The sequence below is a fragment of the Topomyia yanbarensis genome, chromosome 3, assembly GCF_030247195.1.
Source record: "Topomyia yanbarensis strain Yona2022 chromosome 3, ASM3024719v1, whole genome shotgun sequence".
In the NCBI taxonomy this organism is placed as follows: Eukaryota; Metazoa; Arthropoda; class Insecta; order Diptera; family Culicidae; genus Topomyia; species Topomyia yanbarensis.
In genome coordinates this window covers 12,217,030-12,232,369 of record NC_080672.1, presented here as the reverse complement: position 1 = coordinate 12,232,369, position 15,340 = coordinate 12,217,030, and the positions used below count along the sequence as shown (strand labels likewise).

Here is a 15,340-nt window from a genome sequence, read left to right as displayed (position 1 = left end):
ACGATGCATGATTTGTTCTTGGACGTCATATTTCTATCTCTTCTCATTTCTTTGTAATTTCATTACTATACTTTTCCTGTAACCGACTTGCAAGTGCTTAAAAGACTCTAATCTAAAAAATATGCTTTATATTGTTATTAGCAAGATTTCTTTGGAAAGCTGAGAAAATGTCCTATCAGTGTATGTACAAATATCTTTTAGTTAAGTGTGCTAAATGATTTTTTACTAACGAAATAACTCAAAATTTGTGTTTTTTGGAGAGTTTTTTAATTATTCTAATTATTAATCAGCAAAATTTATCGTAACTATTGTTCATTTGATGCCCCTTAATGTTCTCTATAACTTTTTATTAGACACTTTGTCTATATCTCTTTTCATGTTGCTGCTATTTAATAGTTAACACAGCATGAGCTCCCTACAAATGTAGTGGGTTCGAAATCATTATTTTTGCATATGAAACGATGTGATAAAAACGATTTTGCGTCGAAACCAAAAGAGATAATTGAATGGAGTCAAAGAAAGAACTGTAGAACTTGCTGAGATGCATTATTTCCATGATAATAATGGTGATGTTTATTATTTACTATTTTAAGAAAATTAACGAAAATGCCAATAATAGCACTAACTTTAAACTAATTTACTTTTAAAAGAATACTAAATTCACTTAACTGAAAGGTATTAATACATTTTTCACTGTAAAATTTTCCTGGCTTTTGAATAAAAAGAAAAAAAAGTACAATAGATGCCGTAATTTTTCAGTTAGAGCTGGTACTAGTGAAAATGAGATAAAAATATCCAAGTTGAATAACCCAAAATCATGAAAATAAGGAAAGGTAAGTGTATCATGTCAAAGAACAAATTAAGCAGCTCATCAAGACTAACACTCTGAATTATTTAAATGATGAGGTTAACTATTAGGATTTTCAAGAAATGAACGAAAAATCGTTTGAAATTGTTTAATTTTCAATAAATTACTTTGAAAAGGCTATTTAAACTCATTAGCTGAAACATGTGAGGGCATCACTCAATGCGAAATTTTCTCACCTTTCGAATGGAACTAAAACATTTAAAATACAAAGTACACTTTTAAAGTTAGAGGTATTTTAAGACAAATAAGTTTTTTACACAAAAAGTTCAATAACTCTGTAACGGTTGAGATTTGATGGTATGTGTAGAACAATTTTTTTCTCCAAATATGACAGTCTATCACCCCACGGGAGATTCTTAACCATGAACCAAACACCCTGTATATATATATATATTAGGGCATTGGTAAAAAGTCCCCCTCCTCCAATGTGTGACACATTTCAAAGTAAGCGCAGATGCCAAATGGAACGGAAACTTCTCGTTTGATAACGAATTTCTATGATCTTAGGCTGTTTGGTTAGGCTTTGTTGCAGCGATTCCTCGAGCTTTTATATTTGGTAGACCTTTAAGAGAAAAATTTTAGCTTTTCAAGGAAACTAATCTGCCTATAGTTTTTAGGTGCAGTCCCAACAAGAAGATGTTAGAATCGCACTCTTTCTGAGCCAAGAAAGCATAATATTTTGTAGCGGTGAATGGTGTAGCTCTTTTCTTATGTTCTACAAAAGAGTGCTTAGAGCGTCTTTTAAAGGAAAAGCTTAGAATTCTTCGGGTGCCGTTTGTACATAGAGCAGGATAATACTTCAGGTGGACTCTCCTCATAATAAGCACGCCACCTAATGCAAATGATTCTCTGCACCATTGCCACACCGGTCCTTTGCCGTTCAAAATCTTCGCTCATTGAACCAAGTGGTCCTTGAAACAGCAAACCCTCGCGTCAATTGATCTACGCAACAAAAACTCGAATAGGGGACGACGGCGTCGATCTCAACTTTATGGGCGGGATGTAGACGCGCTAGTTTTTTATATAATACTTGTCGTCAGTAATATCTTACTTTAGATTGGATATTACTATAATAAGCTTATCTGCGAAATCTTTTATAATATCTAGCGAATTATATTCGATCTGAAAGAAGTTCAGATAAGGTTCGGCTGAGTTCAATGTGTGTGATTTTCAATAGGTAGTCGGAGTCTTCGATGACGATTTTTGTGCGGCATACATTATATCATCACTTAGGTCTTTTTCAGGAGAGTTCATTTATGTATGGGGCCAGAGCCCGACCAACTTTCAGAGCTCAAAGGAAGCGGTAGAAATTACGAGATATGAGACATTGAAAGACGAGTCATGTGTAGTAGAGCAAAAATGTTACCAAACTTTTCTCAATGTATGACTGGATGACAATCCGTTGCCTACAATCACCACATCACCATCACAAATCTACAGCTCAAATTTTCCAGCGTTTGTGGCAATTTTCCAGCCATCGGAAGTAAATATAACGATTGATCAAGGAATGAATATACACGGAGAACCAAAATTCAGCTCAAAATCGAAAACCTTAGTTGAATTTCTGAATTTTATTAGTTAAAATTTAGGACAACTAACAAAATTCTCAATTTGCTGATTTCAATTTCCTGTTTTCGCTCCCCCTAAATACGTCTAAAACATTGGTCAAAATTACTGTTTTTTCTAGTTCATTTTGCTAAAAAAGATATGCTGTCACTTTAGTGTAGACACACACCCCATCTTTTCAACCATAATTCTGGTTAAATTCAGTTTTATCTCTGTTGTTTTCAACCATTGTAGGGTTTTAATTTCAACTGTGTTGCTTCTTGCATTCAGCTTAATTTTGGTTGATTTTAAGAAAAAATTCTGTTAAAAATAATATTTTTCGCGTTGGTTTCAACTTATGTACTGTTTGAATTTAAGGGCAGGTAGCTTTGTTTTTCGATATTATTAAAACACTGTTTTCTTGATATCAGATATTTTATTTTTTGAATTCATTTAAAAAATGCATGTTCAATTTCATTCTTTCCAAAATCCTGTTCTGATTCATGTTTGAACATTGTAATACATATAGCAGCTTGGTGAATATTTTGAAATACTAGTTATCAGTGATAACTTATCACTTTTGGGCTGCTAAAACCGCGCTGCCGAAGACCTTTTCTGTCAATTTCTATCACGCTACATACACTAAAATTGTACAGGTTTTCATTACTATCCTGGATTTCCTCCCCTACTTTAACACGTTGTGAAAAATATAGCTGCAGAATTAGATATTGTCTGTTCATGGTTAGTTCTTTCGAACCTCTATGATCACAGTTTTTGTATCTATTGTCTTATACTATTATGTTAAATGTTATCAAAATTGTTGATGCTTAAACCATCTTGCATTAAAAAATTGCAATGCCTAAAATTTCCTATCTAGACCATTCGTTACTTGTACTCAAAAATAAATCTCAATATATGATAATTAAGTGAAAATATTCTGAAATTTTGTCTCATATTTCCTATATATTCATTGGATAGAAATACTCGCAACTAACAACTAATTAACTAACAAAATTTCTAGTGATAGTAATACTTAGTGTATAAAAAGGCTTTCTGTAGCACAAAACGGAGTTTATAGCACACGTTTTTTGATGATGAATTCGTAGAAGATTCTGGATAACCCTGTAGGGTTGCAGAAATGTCTCAAATGGCGTTGTGGTGCTAAAAACAAGAATACCAATAGTACTAAACTATTGCCAGTAAATACATATTTGAAAATTAAAAACACATTTAAAAAGGCATGTCGAGTATATCCTAAAAATACCAACAATCGAAAAAAATTCAGGCTATATTAAATTATTACAGAAGTACTTACTGCTTATTTGAATCGCTAACGACCACGTTTCGTATTATTTGAGTGGCGTCCTGTCATTTCTAAAGGAGGAAGAAAATTCGCTACTTTCCTTGACTAGTAACGAAATTTCTAAAGCAGGAGGGAAAATAATCAAAAATATCCTAATTAGCTACTAAAAATAACAAACAGGACAATTACATTTCCCAATATTTTCAAAATGCTATACTATGTTAAATTCTCCATAAAGTTTAATGTTTAATTGTTGGTTCCTTATCCTTTGAATCATAATTTTGTATGATTCAATAATTTGCAATTTCATTACTATATAGAAAACTGTTGAAGTCACCATGACCATGATGAAATTGAGAATGAATGTGATTCTTTACCTTTTCTTGTTAATAACACGATCATTTGAACGTTATCTCCTTATCGCTGCATAATATACGAATGAAAACCATCATCTTTCGATTTGTACACGAAAGAGAATACCAACAAATAGAAGCGCTTGTTTTAAAAATACATGGATGACTTTACCGGTAACTTTACCCTTTTGATTCGTCTTATCACAGATAACGCTAAAATACACCAGTCAATATGTATAACTAATGTCGTTTTCGTTTTTGACAGTGTACTACACCGGTGTAGTCGGTGCTATACTCACTCAAACTTTGATGTAATCAGACTATTTAATTTTTTCCATTTAAGTTTTTGTGCTTTGGTGTCTTCATAAAAGTTGTGTCTTTTGAGATATACACTTTAATTCCCATTAAGTTCAAACCATTTTTATTAAACAAAAAAAAAAGTTCTACTGTTAAGTTTTATAACCATTAATTTGGTGAAACTTTGCTGAAATGATCATTTCTCGACAAACATATGATAAGGCCGTATAAGTCAAATGTCAAAATCCACTTTGAAGGGAAATTCCGGACAAACCATTACTCGCCAATCACAGAGGTTTATAATAAATAATAGAAAAAAGTTTTCTCTTTCATAAACTGCTGTGAACTATGTTCGACCAGTAATGGTTTGTCTAGAATTTTCCTTCAAAGAGAATGTTGGCAGTAGGTTTTTACGCCGTAAACATATGTTTGTCGAGATTTATCTATAGGCAGGATATAGTTGTGCGATTATGATTGTGCTCGAAAACCAAATGTTTGAAGATTTCTTTGCAAGATCAGATTTAATCATTTTGGTCTGTTCTAGAAAGTTTTAGATTGCAGTAAAACGCATATCATTCATAAATACACTAATGCTGCTTGTTGTGAAATATTGGATATAAAAGTACGTTTCAGTAAAAAAAAATACGGGTTTTCTATAGAATTAAAGTTACCGGTAAAGTTGTGTTTGAGCTCAATCAATATACGCATGAAAGATACATTCACTTCTATCGCGCCATCCTGGATTTATCAGCCATCATCGTCTACTAACATAAACTCAGTCAACATTATCGGCCAATTTCTTCACTTGGATGAAAACCGGTTTTCGTTGAAAACCAGTTTTCGGCTAATTGGCCACCAGCAACCCGAAAACTGGTTTTCAGTGAAAACCGGTTTTCATCCAGTGAAGAAATTGGCCATATAAGTTTTCAGCAGTTAGAAAAGGTTTCCAGAGTGGCCAGATACAGATCTGATACAAAATACAGATTTTATGCAACTTTTTAACACACCAAGCAGATTTATACAGATTTTATAAATATTTCTACTAAAAGATAATGATGAAAATTATCTTTATTTTAGGGGGTAGTTGTCGATGGCTAACATATTAATTTTGGTTTTACGTGATATAGAAAACATATCTTTACATCTAAATAATCTAAAATAATGATTTACATTCGTAGACGAGATAGTCTTAAGCAAGCTGGACCACCTAGGTGTATCTATTAAAAGAGATTTTGTTGAACCCTTTCTGCACCCGTTCTGCTAACGTGGCTAATATAAAATCTGGCAACTGTCGGGTTTACACTGTGCTGCTAGCAATAATCGCACAACTATATATTGCCTATAAAAATATATAGATACATGATCTCTACAGGAAACTTACAACAAATTTATGGTTACAAAACTTAACAGAAGAAATTGTTTTTGATTATGTAATAAAAAGGTGATTAAAAACTTGTAATAACACCTTAGTGAGTTTAAGGAGTATATTTCAATAAATACGTAAACACATTCTACAAAACTTTTTTTTTTTTTTTTTTTATTCATTTCGTTTATTTGATAGGCACAAATGCGTTAGCTTGGCGGTGCCAAATACTTATGTTTTTACATTTTGGATATCTTAAAACTAGGAGGTTACAATGTTGAAATATTTTTTTACAAAGGAAAAAAAGTTTACAGCTATCTTAAGACTAGAAATAAGATTCAATATACAAGAGAGGGTCAAAAGATTTTTTTATGAAAAAATTTAAAACAAGGGATTCACTTTGATATACAAGAGGGGGAGTAATAGTATTTTACGAAATATTTTACGGTTATCTTAAAACTAACAATATAGTACAAAACTTTTCTGAAGACACCAAAGCAAAAAACGTAACTGGAAGACAGGAAACACTTGAGGGATTCCATGAGAAACTGGCCGACCGCAAAATGTGTCCATCGTCGTTTCGAACCAAAATTTTCAGTTGTGTTCGGTTTATGAATCTCCATGATTTTCTCTGGCAATTTCTATAGTGTTTCATGTAGACCACGAAAATCAGACGAAAAAGTTATAAATAAATAAATAAATAAATAAATAAATAAATAAATAAATAAATAAATAAATAAATAAATAAATAAATAAATAAATAAATAAATAAATAAATAAATAAATAAATAAATAAATAAATAAATAAATAAATAAATAAATAAACAAATAAATAAATAAATAAACAAAAAAAAATAAATACATAAATTAAATAAAAAATAAATAAATAAATAAATGTTTTGATACAAGAACAATTTTTCAAAAGGGCGTATACATTTGTTCGATTCCTTTATTTTGTACAGCAAAACTATCTGAGAACGAGTTACAGGGAATGAATAATTCTTCACGAAAAATATATGCACTGAAAAAAATGCTGCGTCATTTTTCACAAAAACTAAAATTTATGTCCAAAATTTAAATTGCAAAAAAACTTATTTTTTTAATTTTTTATATTTTGTCAACGAAAACCTAAGGAGAAAAAAAAACATTCTGAATGTGATTACATGATGGAGAACTTACCGGTAAAAAAGTTTAACTAAAAAACAATAACTTTACATATGTTTTTAAATTTCATACTAATTGACACACAAAACTGTAATTTTATTACAAAATATAATTCTAAGTATCATTTTAAATCAAAATGCATGTAAAAAAATCTTCGAAAATGCGATAGTTTTCGAGATTTTAAAAGTTATTCGCGTTACCTCATCATAAAATGTCAACAATCTAATGTTTATCAATTTAAAGACGTAAAAGAAACCCTTTCAGTGTATTTTAATCATGGAGAAACCTTCAATAAAAAAGTTTTCTTAACAAAAACTTTTGACATATTTTTATAATTCATACTTTTTGCAGTCAAAATACAATTTTATTTTTGAATATGATTCTAAATGGTATTTTAAATCAAAATGCTCATAATAAAAATTATCTTAAATGTAGTAGCTCTCGAGATATTTTCAATTTTGTTTTAACAACACAATTATTTAGTTTTATTACGACCTTTTCACAAGTTATTCGTGTTTCTCCATCAACAACAAATGCCAATAACATTGCTGTATAAAATAGGGTAATCGAACAAGAAAATTTTGAAATTGATGCACGTAGAAACGTCTACGCCCTTTTAAAAAATTTCTCTTGAGTCAAAATAATCTTATTAACTGTGGAAAATGTTTAGTCTTGCATGCCGGTATAACCTGTAAAGTTTCATCGAATTCTATTGCAAATCTTTTCTAAAATCCACATCGAGACATTTCAGCCATGCGCCACCAAGCCGTGCGCCGAATTGCGCGCATTTTCTCTTCGCATTAGTGCAAGCGAAAAAACGGTTTGACGTTTATTTTTGTTTCGTTCGCACTCATTTGTGTCACACATAGCAACAAATCGACGAAACGCTAGTTTATCTCGGGATGGGCAATAAGATGGTCGGTCACGATTTTGAAGATTTTCGGACGGATCTTCATGGAATTCCTCACTTGTGACCCTCTTTTTAGTAATTTTGGACCACTGGGTGACGTCCATCCTGGGACCTGTGTTGGACGATTTTGAAACAATTTTTAGGCTTCTCAATAGGTTGATACATAAAGGGTGGGGGATGTTTTGTTCAAAGTACATTCTTGCTACTATTTGTACCCACTGAGACGTCCAAAAAATTGTTTCAAAATCGTTCAACACGGGTCCAACGATGGACGTTTGTTGAACGGTTATTTGGACATTGTCCAAATTGGTCCAATGAACGTCATTCATTGGACGATTTTGGAACCAACCGTTCTTAGAGGATATTAATTGGTATTGTTAAAAATAAAATCGATTTTGCTACATCGACCTTTTTAATTCGAAAAAATCGATGTTATCAAACATCAAGCCGAGAAAAATCGATGCAAAAAGTCGATTTTTCGAGGTAAAAAGATAATCGATCCTTTTACCTCGAAAAATCGACTTGGGGAAAATCGCGGCTTTTTCAATAGGAATTTTGAGAGAAAAATCGATTTCACCGAAACGAATTAATTGAATCAATAAAATCGATGTTGTCAAACATCGAACCTAAAAGATCGGATGCAAAAAATAGATTTTACAAGCTATTTGTTTACTTTGCACGATAGGAAGACATCTGACCTACCAATCGAACATGTCATGGCTTCACTCTGGGCGCACCTCTAAACATAAACGGTTCGTTTCAAAATCGTCCAATGTAAGACCAACGTTGGAGGACATCCAAATAACTGTTCGGCAGACGTCCATGGTAGAACTCGTGTTTGGCAATTCAGCCTTTCGACGAGTTTCACGTCGAACCAACAGGAACACTCCATTATTCTTCGTATTCCCACTGAGACGTCCAAAAAATTGTTTCAAAATCGTTCAACACGGGTCCAATGATGGACGTTCGTTGAACGGTTATTTGGACGTTGTCCAGATTGGTCCAACGAACGTCCTTCATTGGACGATTTTGAAACCAACCGTTCTTAGAGGGTTGCATCATGCTTGTTCGTTTCGTCGATTTCGTCCAGGTCTCTGGCAGGCGATATTTTCTCCACGGCAACGTTTGTAAAAATTGAAACAACCCAGTTAAACTCATTCCGGAACCGGTTCGGAATCCTGAATGGAGTCAGTATGGATTCCAAATCAAATGCAACAACCGATTCTGAGTCGGAATCGGTTGTTGCATTTGATTTGGAATCCATACTAACTCTATTCAGGATTCCGAATCAAATTCCGAATGGTTTGACCGGGAACCCAATGTAAAAGCATGAGTTAGGCCCACCATGTGTCAAAACCTGTATATCGCAATATTCTTGCGAGAGCGGTGGTATTGTCATTTTTATTTCTTGTCGTTTTTCATTCGTTCGTTCATAATAGTTTTTGAGGTCGTTAGCCTCTACTCTGGACTGATTATTTCAAAGTTTGGTATTTAAATTTTGTAGGAAAGAAACGGTTGATGATTAGTGAAAAACAGATTATGGTATTCCGTTTCACAAAATTACAGGACGTTTAGTTTTTGTGCACATATCCAATCGGGTTTCTTTTTTGTTGATGATGCCGGGAAATATACGGCTAAGACCGTGGTGCTTTTCACCATGCAATCGGTTTACCCGATCGAGGGTTAGATTGGCTATTTCCAACTTCTGTGAATGTGAAGGTAGACGCAAGTATCCTGAGTTCGGTGGGTTATTAAGGTGGGTTACCGTTTGATTAATAAATTACAATTCAGAGGAATTTAACATTTCACTTGGTTTCTTGTCCTTATGAAGATTTTAATATTATTGGATATCTTGTCGAAGTAGGACATCGTTGCACCAATCTAGTATGTGTTACTTGTGTATTCATAAGTTCATGAATTGATATTACCGTTAAATAATATGACCTCCCAAGAAAACTCCCTCAAACACTGGTTTTGGATGGCCGGAATGAAAAAACAAACTGCATAGGCATGGCTATGTCATATCGCGGACAAGTTGTCCAATTATCAATTGGTGTACGTGGGCATGAAAATTGCTCCGATTTTGAATAAGCTACAGACAAGGTAACAACATACTCCTCATCGTATGTCCTTGAATATTCACTATGGATTACGAGCTAATCATAAGCGGCAACATTACAAAGCAAAGTTCATGTTGAATATTCGCAGATACACGATATAGTGTCTGTTGCTCCTGTGCTCTGCTTTAACAAAGTTGAAAATACCCTCACATTATGCGTTTTGATAACTATCAGTGGCGTAGCCAAGGGGGGGTTTTGGGGGTTAAAACCCCCTCCAAACCAAAATATTTAAACTTAGGAAAAAAAGTTTGATGCTGACTAGTTTATTAAATATTCAAATAATAATTTTGGAAGTTTATTTTCTGTTCATTACATTGAGAACCTAATGTTTTAAACGTTATGGGGACTTTTTGTAAATTGTGAGAATGGGATCTCGTAACTAATATTTTAGTGAGGATCCTATAGCTGATAAATCATGTAAATATCAAGCAAAATAGCTCAATGAAAACGCCTACATAGAAACTGATGAAAAATGGCATTTTACGCTTGTCTCTAACAGGCCAGAATCGGTTTATATGTGCATTTGATTTTTTTGGATTATCACTTATATAAAGTGCCACTAGCTAAGATTGGTAATAAAAAAAATTTAAAAAATTTCACGTTTTTCGCTATTTATGATGTACATTTGGGTATCAAATTGAATGGCGCCGTGATACCATAATTTGGAAACCATCAGCTTTTGTAGGTTTAGTATTTAGCAGCATAATTTTGTTGATTAATTTTTCCAGTTGGATGCATTACTAATTCCAATCAAATTTAGTTTGAGATTTAGTGTCTTCAGCAAAGTTTTCAAGAATGTTATTGCAAATAGCTTGGTTGAAGATATGAATGCAACCCATATTTGTGCATTATAGGCCCTATTGCACTACGAATTCCCTTCCGAATTATAGGCGGCAATAAAGAATTTAGAAGAACACCTTGTAGATGACGCTTTGACACTTTGGTCAAATTTAACTTTTTCGTATCTTGAGGTTCACTACGAAAATTTGCATCTTTCAGTGCAGACGACTTCAAATATAAATAAAAAATAACCTGTTTAAATGCGAAAAGCAAAGTGGCGAAAGCATGCTTTTACCCGCACCATGCAAGATTTGAAAATTAATTTCCTGAAAAATATACTCGATGGCATTTACGTCACCTTTGCATACAAGGGCAGTTCAGTAATGTGATTAATCGGTAATTAGTTGCAAAAATCTCGCTTAAAAACATTTTTATAAATGGGACATACTACTCCCTACATCCTATACTTCGGTAAAATCTCCTCCTTCCAGATCTTCAACAGCACCCAGTGGAGTGCTCTAGCCAATTCCTCTACTCTGTGTTTGAGTAGCTTACATGACAGTTGATCATTGCCAGGCGTTGAACTGTCCTATTTTTTCATGAATCTTAGGTAGACTGCGCACGTCTCCAAGCTGATTCTTGCAATACTCTTGTCGTCTATTGCTTCGCTATTTAGGTGTTCGAAATAATATACTTATCAATCGTGAGAATTTCTGCACATTATTTATAAGGTGTATCCTATGCGATAACCGGTTTACTTAATGCCCCCGGCCTATCAAGATGTTTATATCACCGATGACGAGCTTAACATTCCGCCATAGGCAGCTATCATAGACATGCTCCAGCTGCACATAAAATGCATCTTTCTCGGCTTCGTGAGGTCAGTGCACATTGATAATGCTCTAGTCGAAGAAATGGCCTTTGATCCACACTACACACATCCACATATCCACACCTTCTGCCCCGTCTAGCAAAGCTCCTCCAATACTACGGTTTCGAAGTTGCGAATTTTCAGCTCATCCTATTCTTCTTGATTGTTAGTTAATTGATGTTTTTGGGCTACTCGTTGAACTTGACCTAACCTGTCCTAACCCGTAGTCCGCCACCCAACATAACTGACACCTGCGACAGGTATTTAGTTCTGCCTACGGTAGGATTATAGCGCCCATGCCCGCTCACACCATCCCATTTCGCTATTACTGCAGAACCTGGTAGTACCCAGTCGATCGCGGCCTACAGATTAAATGTCATCAATAGACCTGCCAACATTTTTGAAAAATCTAAGATTTTCATCAAAACCCCCTCCAAACCAAATTTCTGGCTACGCCACTGATAACTATTAATGCAACCGATATAGGTTTGCTATACGAATACCTATAATCGCAAGTTAGTCTCTTGTAGATAGAGAATCCCATAGAACATGGGAATGACTTGCGATTATGGGCTGTGTAGCACTAAAGTACATTTTTATCACTAGATTCGTATGAATTTTATTCTGGGTGTGCGCATATGTATGGAGACAAGCTTTGCTGTGCAGTACGGATTGATGATTGTTTTTAAAATGTCATTAAGTTCCGTTGTCAATGAGAAGCTTTGCTGATCAGTGCCCCTGAAGTATGTAGTACTCTAACAATGCGAATAAATTAGTGTTTTGTGTACTGCTCAAGGCAGCTGACCGAAGACTTGCCTCGTTACAGCTGAATCCAACTTTAACAAAGCAATGTACCATTTTAAGCCTTGGTATCATTTTCCATTGCGGAACTTGACCTGTTGCTTCAACAAATAGTGCTGCTGATTTATTAGTGCGATCCGTCGTAATGCAGAATAATGCAGATTATGTCCATGCTACTTACACTTAATTCAACACTCAATTCGATAATTGATATATATTTCTCAGCACAACAGTTATTCTCAAATCTTGTGTTTGCTCACAGCACTACACTATTTCACGACACTTATTGCATTACAAATATTCCTCAACTCGACGATACGATAAAATACATTGTTTTTAACTTCTTAAAATTATACACGTTCACTCTCGAGTGTTCTAATAAAACATGTCTATTTCACATTAGTGAATAACCTTACTGTTCTTTCCAACCACTTTTATGGTTACAAAACCGGCTTATGGTGGTTGTTTTTTGATGGGCTGTATTCTGACAGCAAATATTTTCAACACAGTTAAAAGCAATGCTGAATCTAAAATCCATGTAGTTACTATCAATTTTTGACATTCTGATTTCAACCGCATACATAGTTAAAAAACCAAATTAGGTTTTAAGTTTTTGGTTTGCTGGATTGTGTCCAGGATATCATTCAACTAAATGCTTTCCCTGAAAACAAGGAATACATTAAGAAATCTGCGAGCTAAATTTTAACTAAATTGTTAGTTATTTTTCCGAAATTCTTGTTAATTTCAACTAATCTAAATTCAGAAACAGGAAATAAACTGATTTCTGTCTTTCCGTGTACAAATACAGTATACGAATCTGCTATTATAGAGGTAGGTGGATGTTGGCAAAAAGAAATTGTCGGCTCAGTTAGCCGATGTGCATGTACAGTCTTCCGGACAAATCCGTCACCTTCAAACACTGTCAACTGATTTCACAAAGTCTACCGAGAAAATGCTTCATCCGATTAGTGTTCTGTTGTTGACGAGTTATTGATTCATGTTCATGGTTTTGCTCGAAATAAGGTGATAAATTTCGGAGTTTCACATCGTTTTCTAAAGATTGTGTGAGGATTAGTTTCCGCACTTTATTTATAAACGTCATACATACTTCGAAATTCAATGAAAATTAATAAAAATTTCTCAGACTGATGTGTTAATTCTGCTCAATTCTTCTTGTTGGATCAAAAAGATATTTCCGAATATACATCGCAGTAGGCAACTCTTTTCAAATTCAATTTATACACTAGTTTGTCGAGGAAATTTCGGGGAAAGGCCGAACTGCCTACAACTCATTAATCAAAGGCTTAATAACCTAAAGCACACAAATATTCAAATCCATATCGGAGAAATGTCATTCAACTGTCACACATTGCTGCTACAGTGTTTTTCGGAAGTTTTCGACGAATTGGGCAACGTACCGGAAGTAACGCTACCGAAGGAAAAGGTCACCCCCAGAGCATTCCAGATCGTATACAATTGGCTTTTGTCACCGAAACCCGATGTTCCGCGGGAACATTTCATAGAGGTGTTTCAAGCGGCAGAATTTCTACGGATCACTGCGCTGCTGGACCAGTGCTGGACTTGTATTGGTGATACAGAAGCATTACTGGAGGATCGGGCCTTTCAATTATACACTGAGGCACTTCCTTTTAATCAAACTGTTATACAGAATATGATGCTGAAAAGGATATGCATTTTTTTCCTGCCGTTAGTTGCTTCCGAGGCATTTGTGGAACTGCCGTTGGAGGATCTGAGTTATCTACTGAAGTCCAATAGTATCGGCGTGTTTTCCGAAGCGGATGTTCTGTACGCTGCTGCCGTTTGGCTACTTTACGATTGGGAAGCTCGCAACGAACACGTCGGTGATGTAATAAAGTTGGTACGTTTTCTACTTTTTAGTCCAGCTCTGTTATCCGCTCTGATCGGGTGCGACACAGACGAGCGGATTATTGGTATTTTACAGCATGCTGTCACGCAGAATCTAGCCACTCAGGCACTAGCTAATTTGTGGTAACATTAAATAGCATCAACCAAAATCTAAGGTTGTTTAACCCATTATAACCCAGGGGTTTCAAAAAGTGAGCCAAATGCAGTGATATCTTCAATTCCACCAAAAAATGTATCAAAGATTATGGGAAAAATAAAATCATCGCTTAAAATGGTTTTGAGAATGAAAATATCTCGTGCAAAAAAATTCGCACGCCTAAATAAAAACAACAAATTTTAAGTTGTTTGACATATTTCTTCGGATTTTCTGATAGACAATACTTCTTTTACACCTGTAGGAACGTTTTGTCACATAATGGAATTATTAGCACGAATTCCAACAATAAAATTCAATTAAATGTATTGCTTACTTTTCAGCCGCCATTTGCCCCAACTATACACGGTTCAAAAATGTAAACAAAATTATAAAAAATGGCAGTTGTCTTGTTTCACAATGAAATATGAGGTGCAATAATCCCATTAGTGCAATAATAAAGCAGTTAGATGCCAAAATTCTGCAGTAAATACGCGTTAAACGATGGATAGTTCTGCGTATGAAATTTCATACGCTAGGATATAATGGGTTAATCCGATTTTCTATTTTTAGTAAATCAAATTCGGACCAAGTTAGCAAACCTGACAATCGCGTCTGGCTAAAGGATCCAGAAGTACCTGCGCCGGAACATGAACGGTCCGGTTACATTCCTTACCACCAGGAGTGTCAGTTTAATGAATTCCTGAAACGGTTGGAAGATTTAGGGCACAATCGGAATAGCTGGTGCTGCTGGCAGAAAATTGAAATCGTTCTTGATATGGGAGCGCTTTCTTTGAACTACGATACCGATTCTGAATAGCGGATGTTGAAATTAAGATTTGCATTTGGCGGGTTTGTTGTTTGACTTTCGTCACTGTTCCCAAAAATAAACGAAAATCCTTGATAGATATTGGGCTTGAAGGAGTAACATTTGCTTAAATGTGG

The 15,340-nt window shown here is 34.5% G+C and overlaps 1 protein-coding gene across 1 annotated transcript; it reads left to right on the top strand.

The window, feature by feature from the left end:
• Positions 1-9,460: 9,460 nt before the first annotated feature.
• On the top strand, positions 9,461-15,215 carry LOC131693783 (kelch-like protein 18). Its single transcript, XM_058981912.1, has 3 exons — positions 9,461-9,485; positions 13,623-14,385; positions 14,969-15,215. Exons 1-3 carry the CDS (start codon positions 9,461-9,463, stop codon positions 15,213-15,215), a joined length of 1,035 nt encoding a protein of 344 aa, XP_058837895.1.
• The last annotated feature ends 125 nt before the right edge of the window (positions 15,216-15,340 follow it).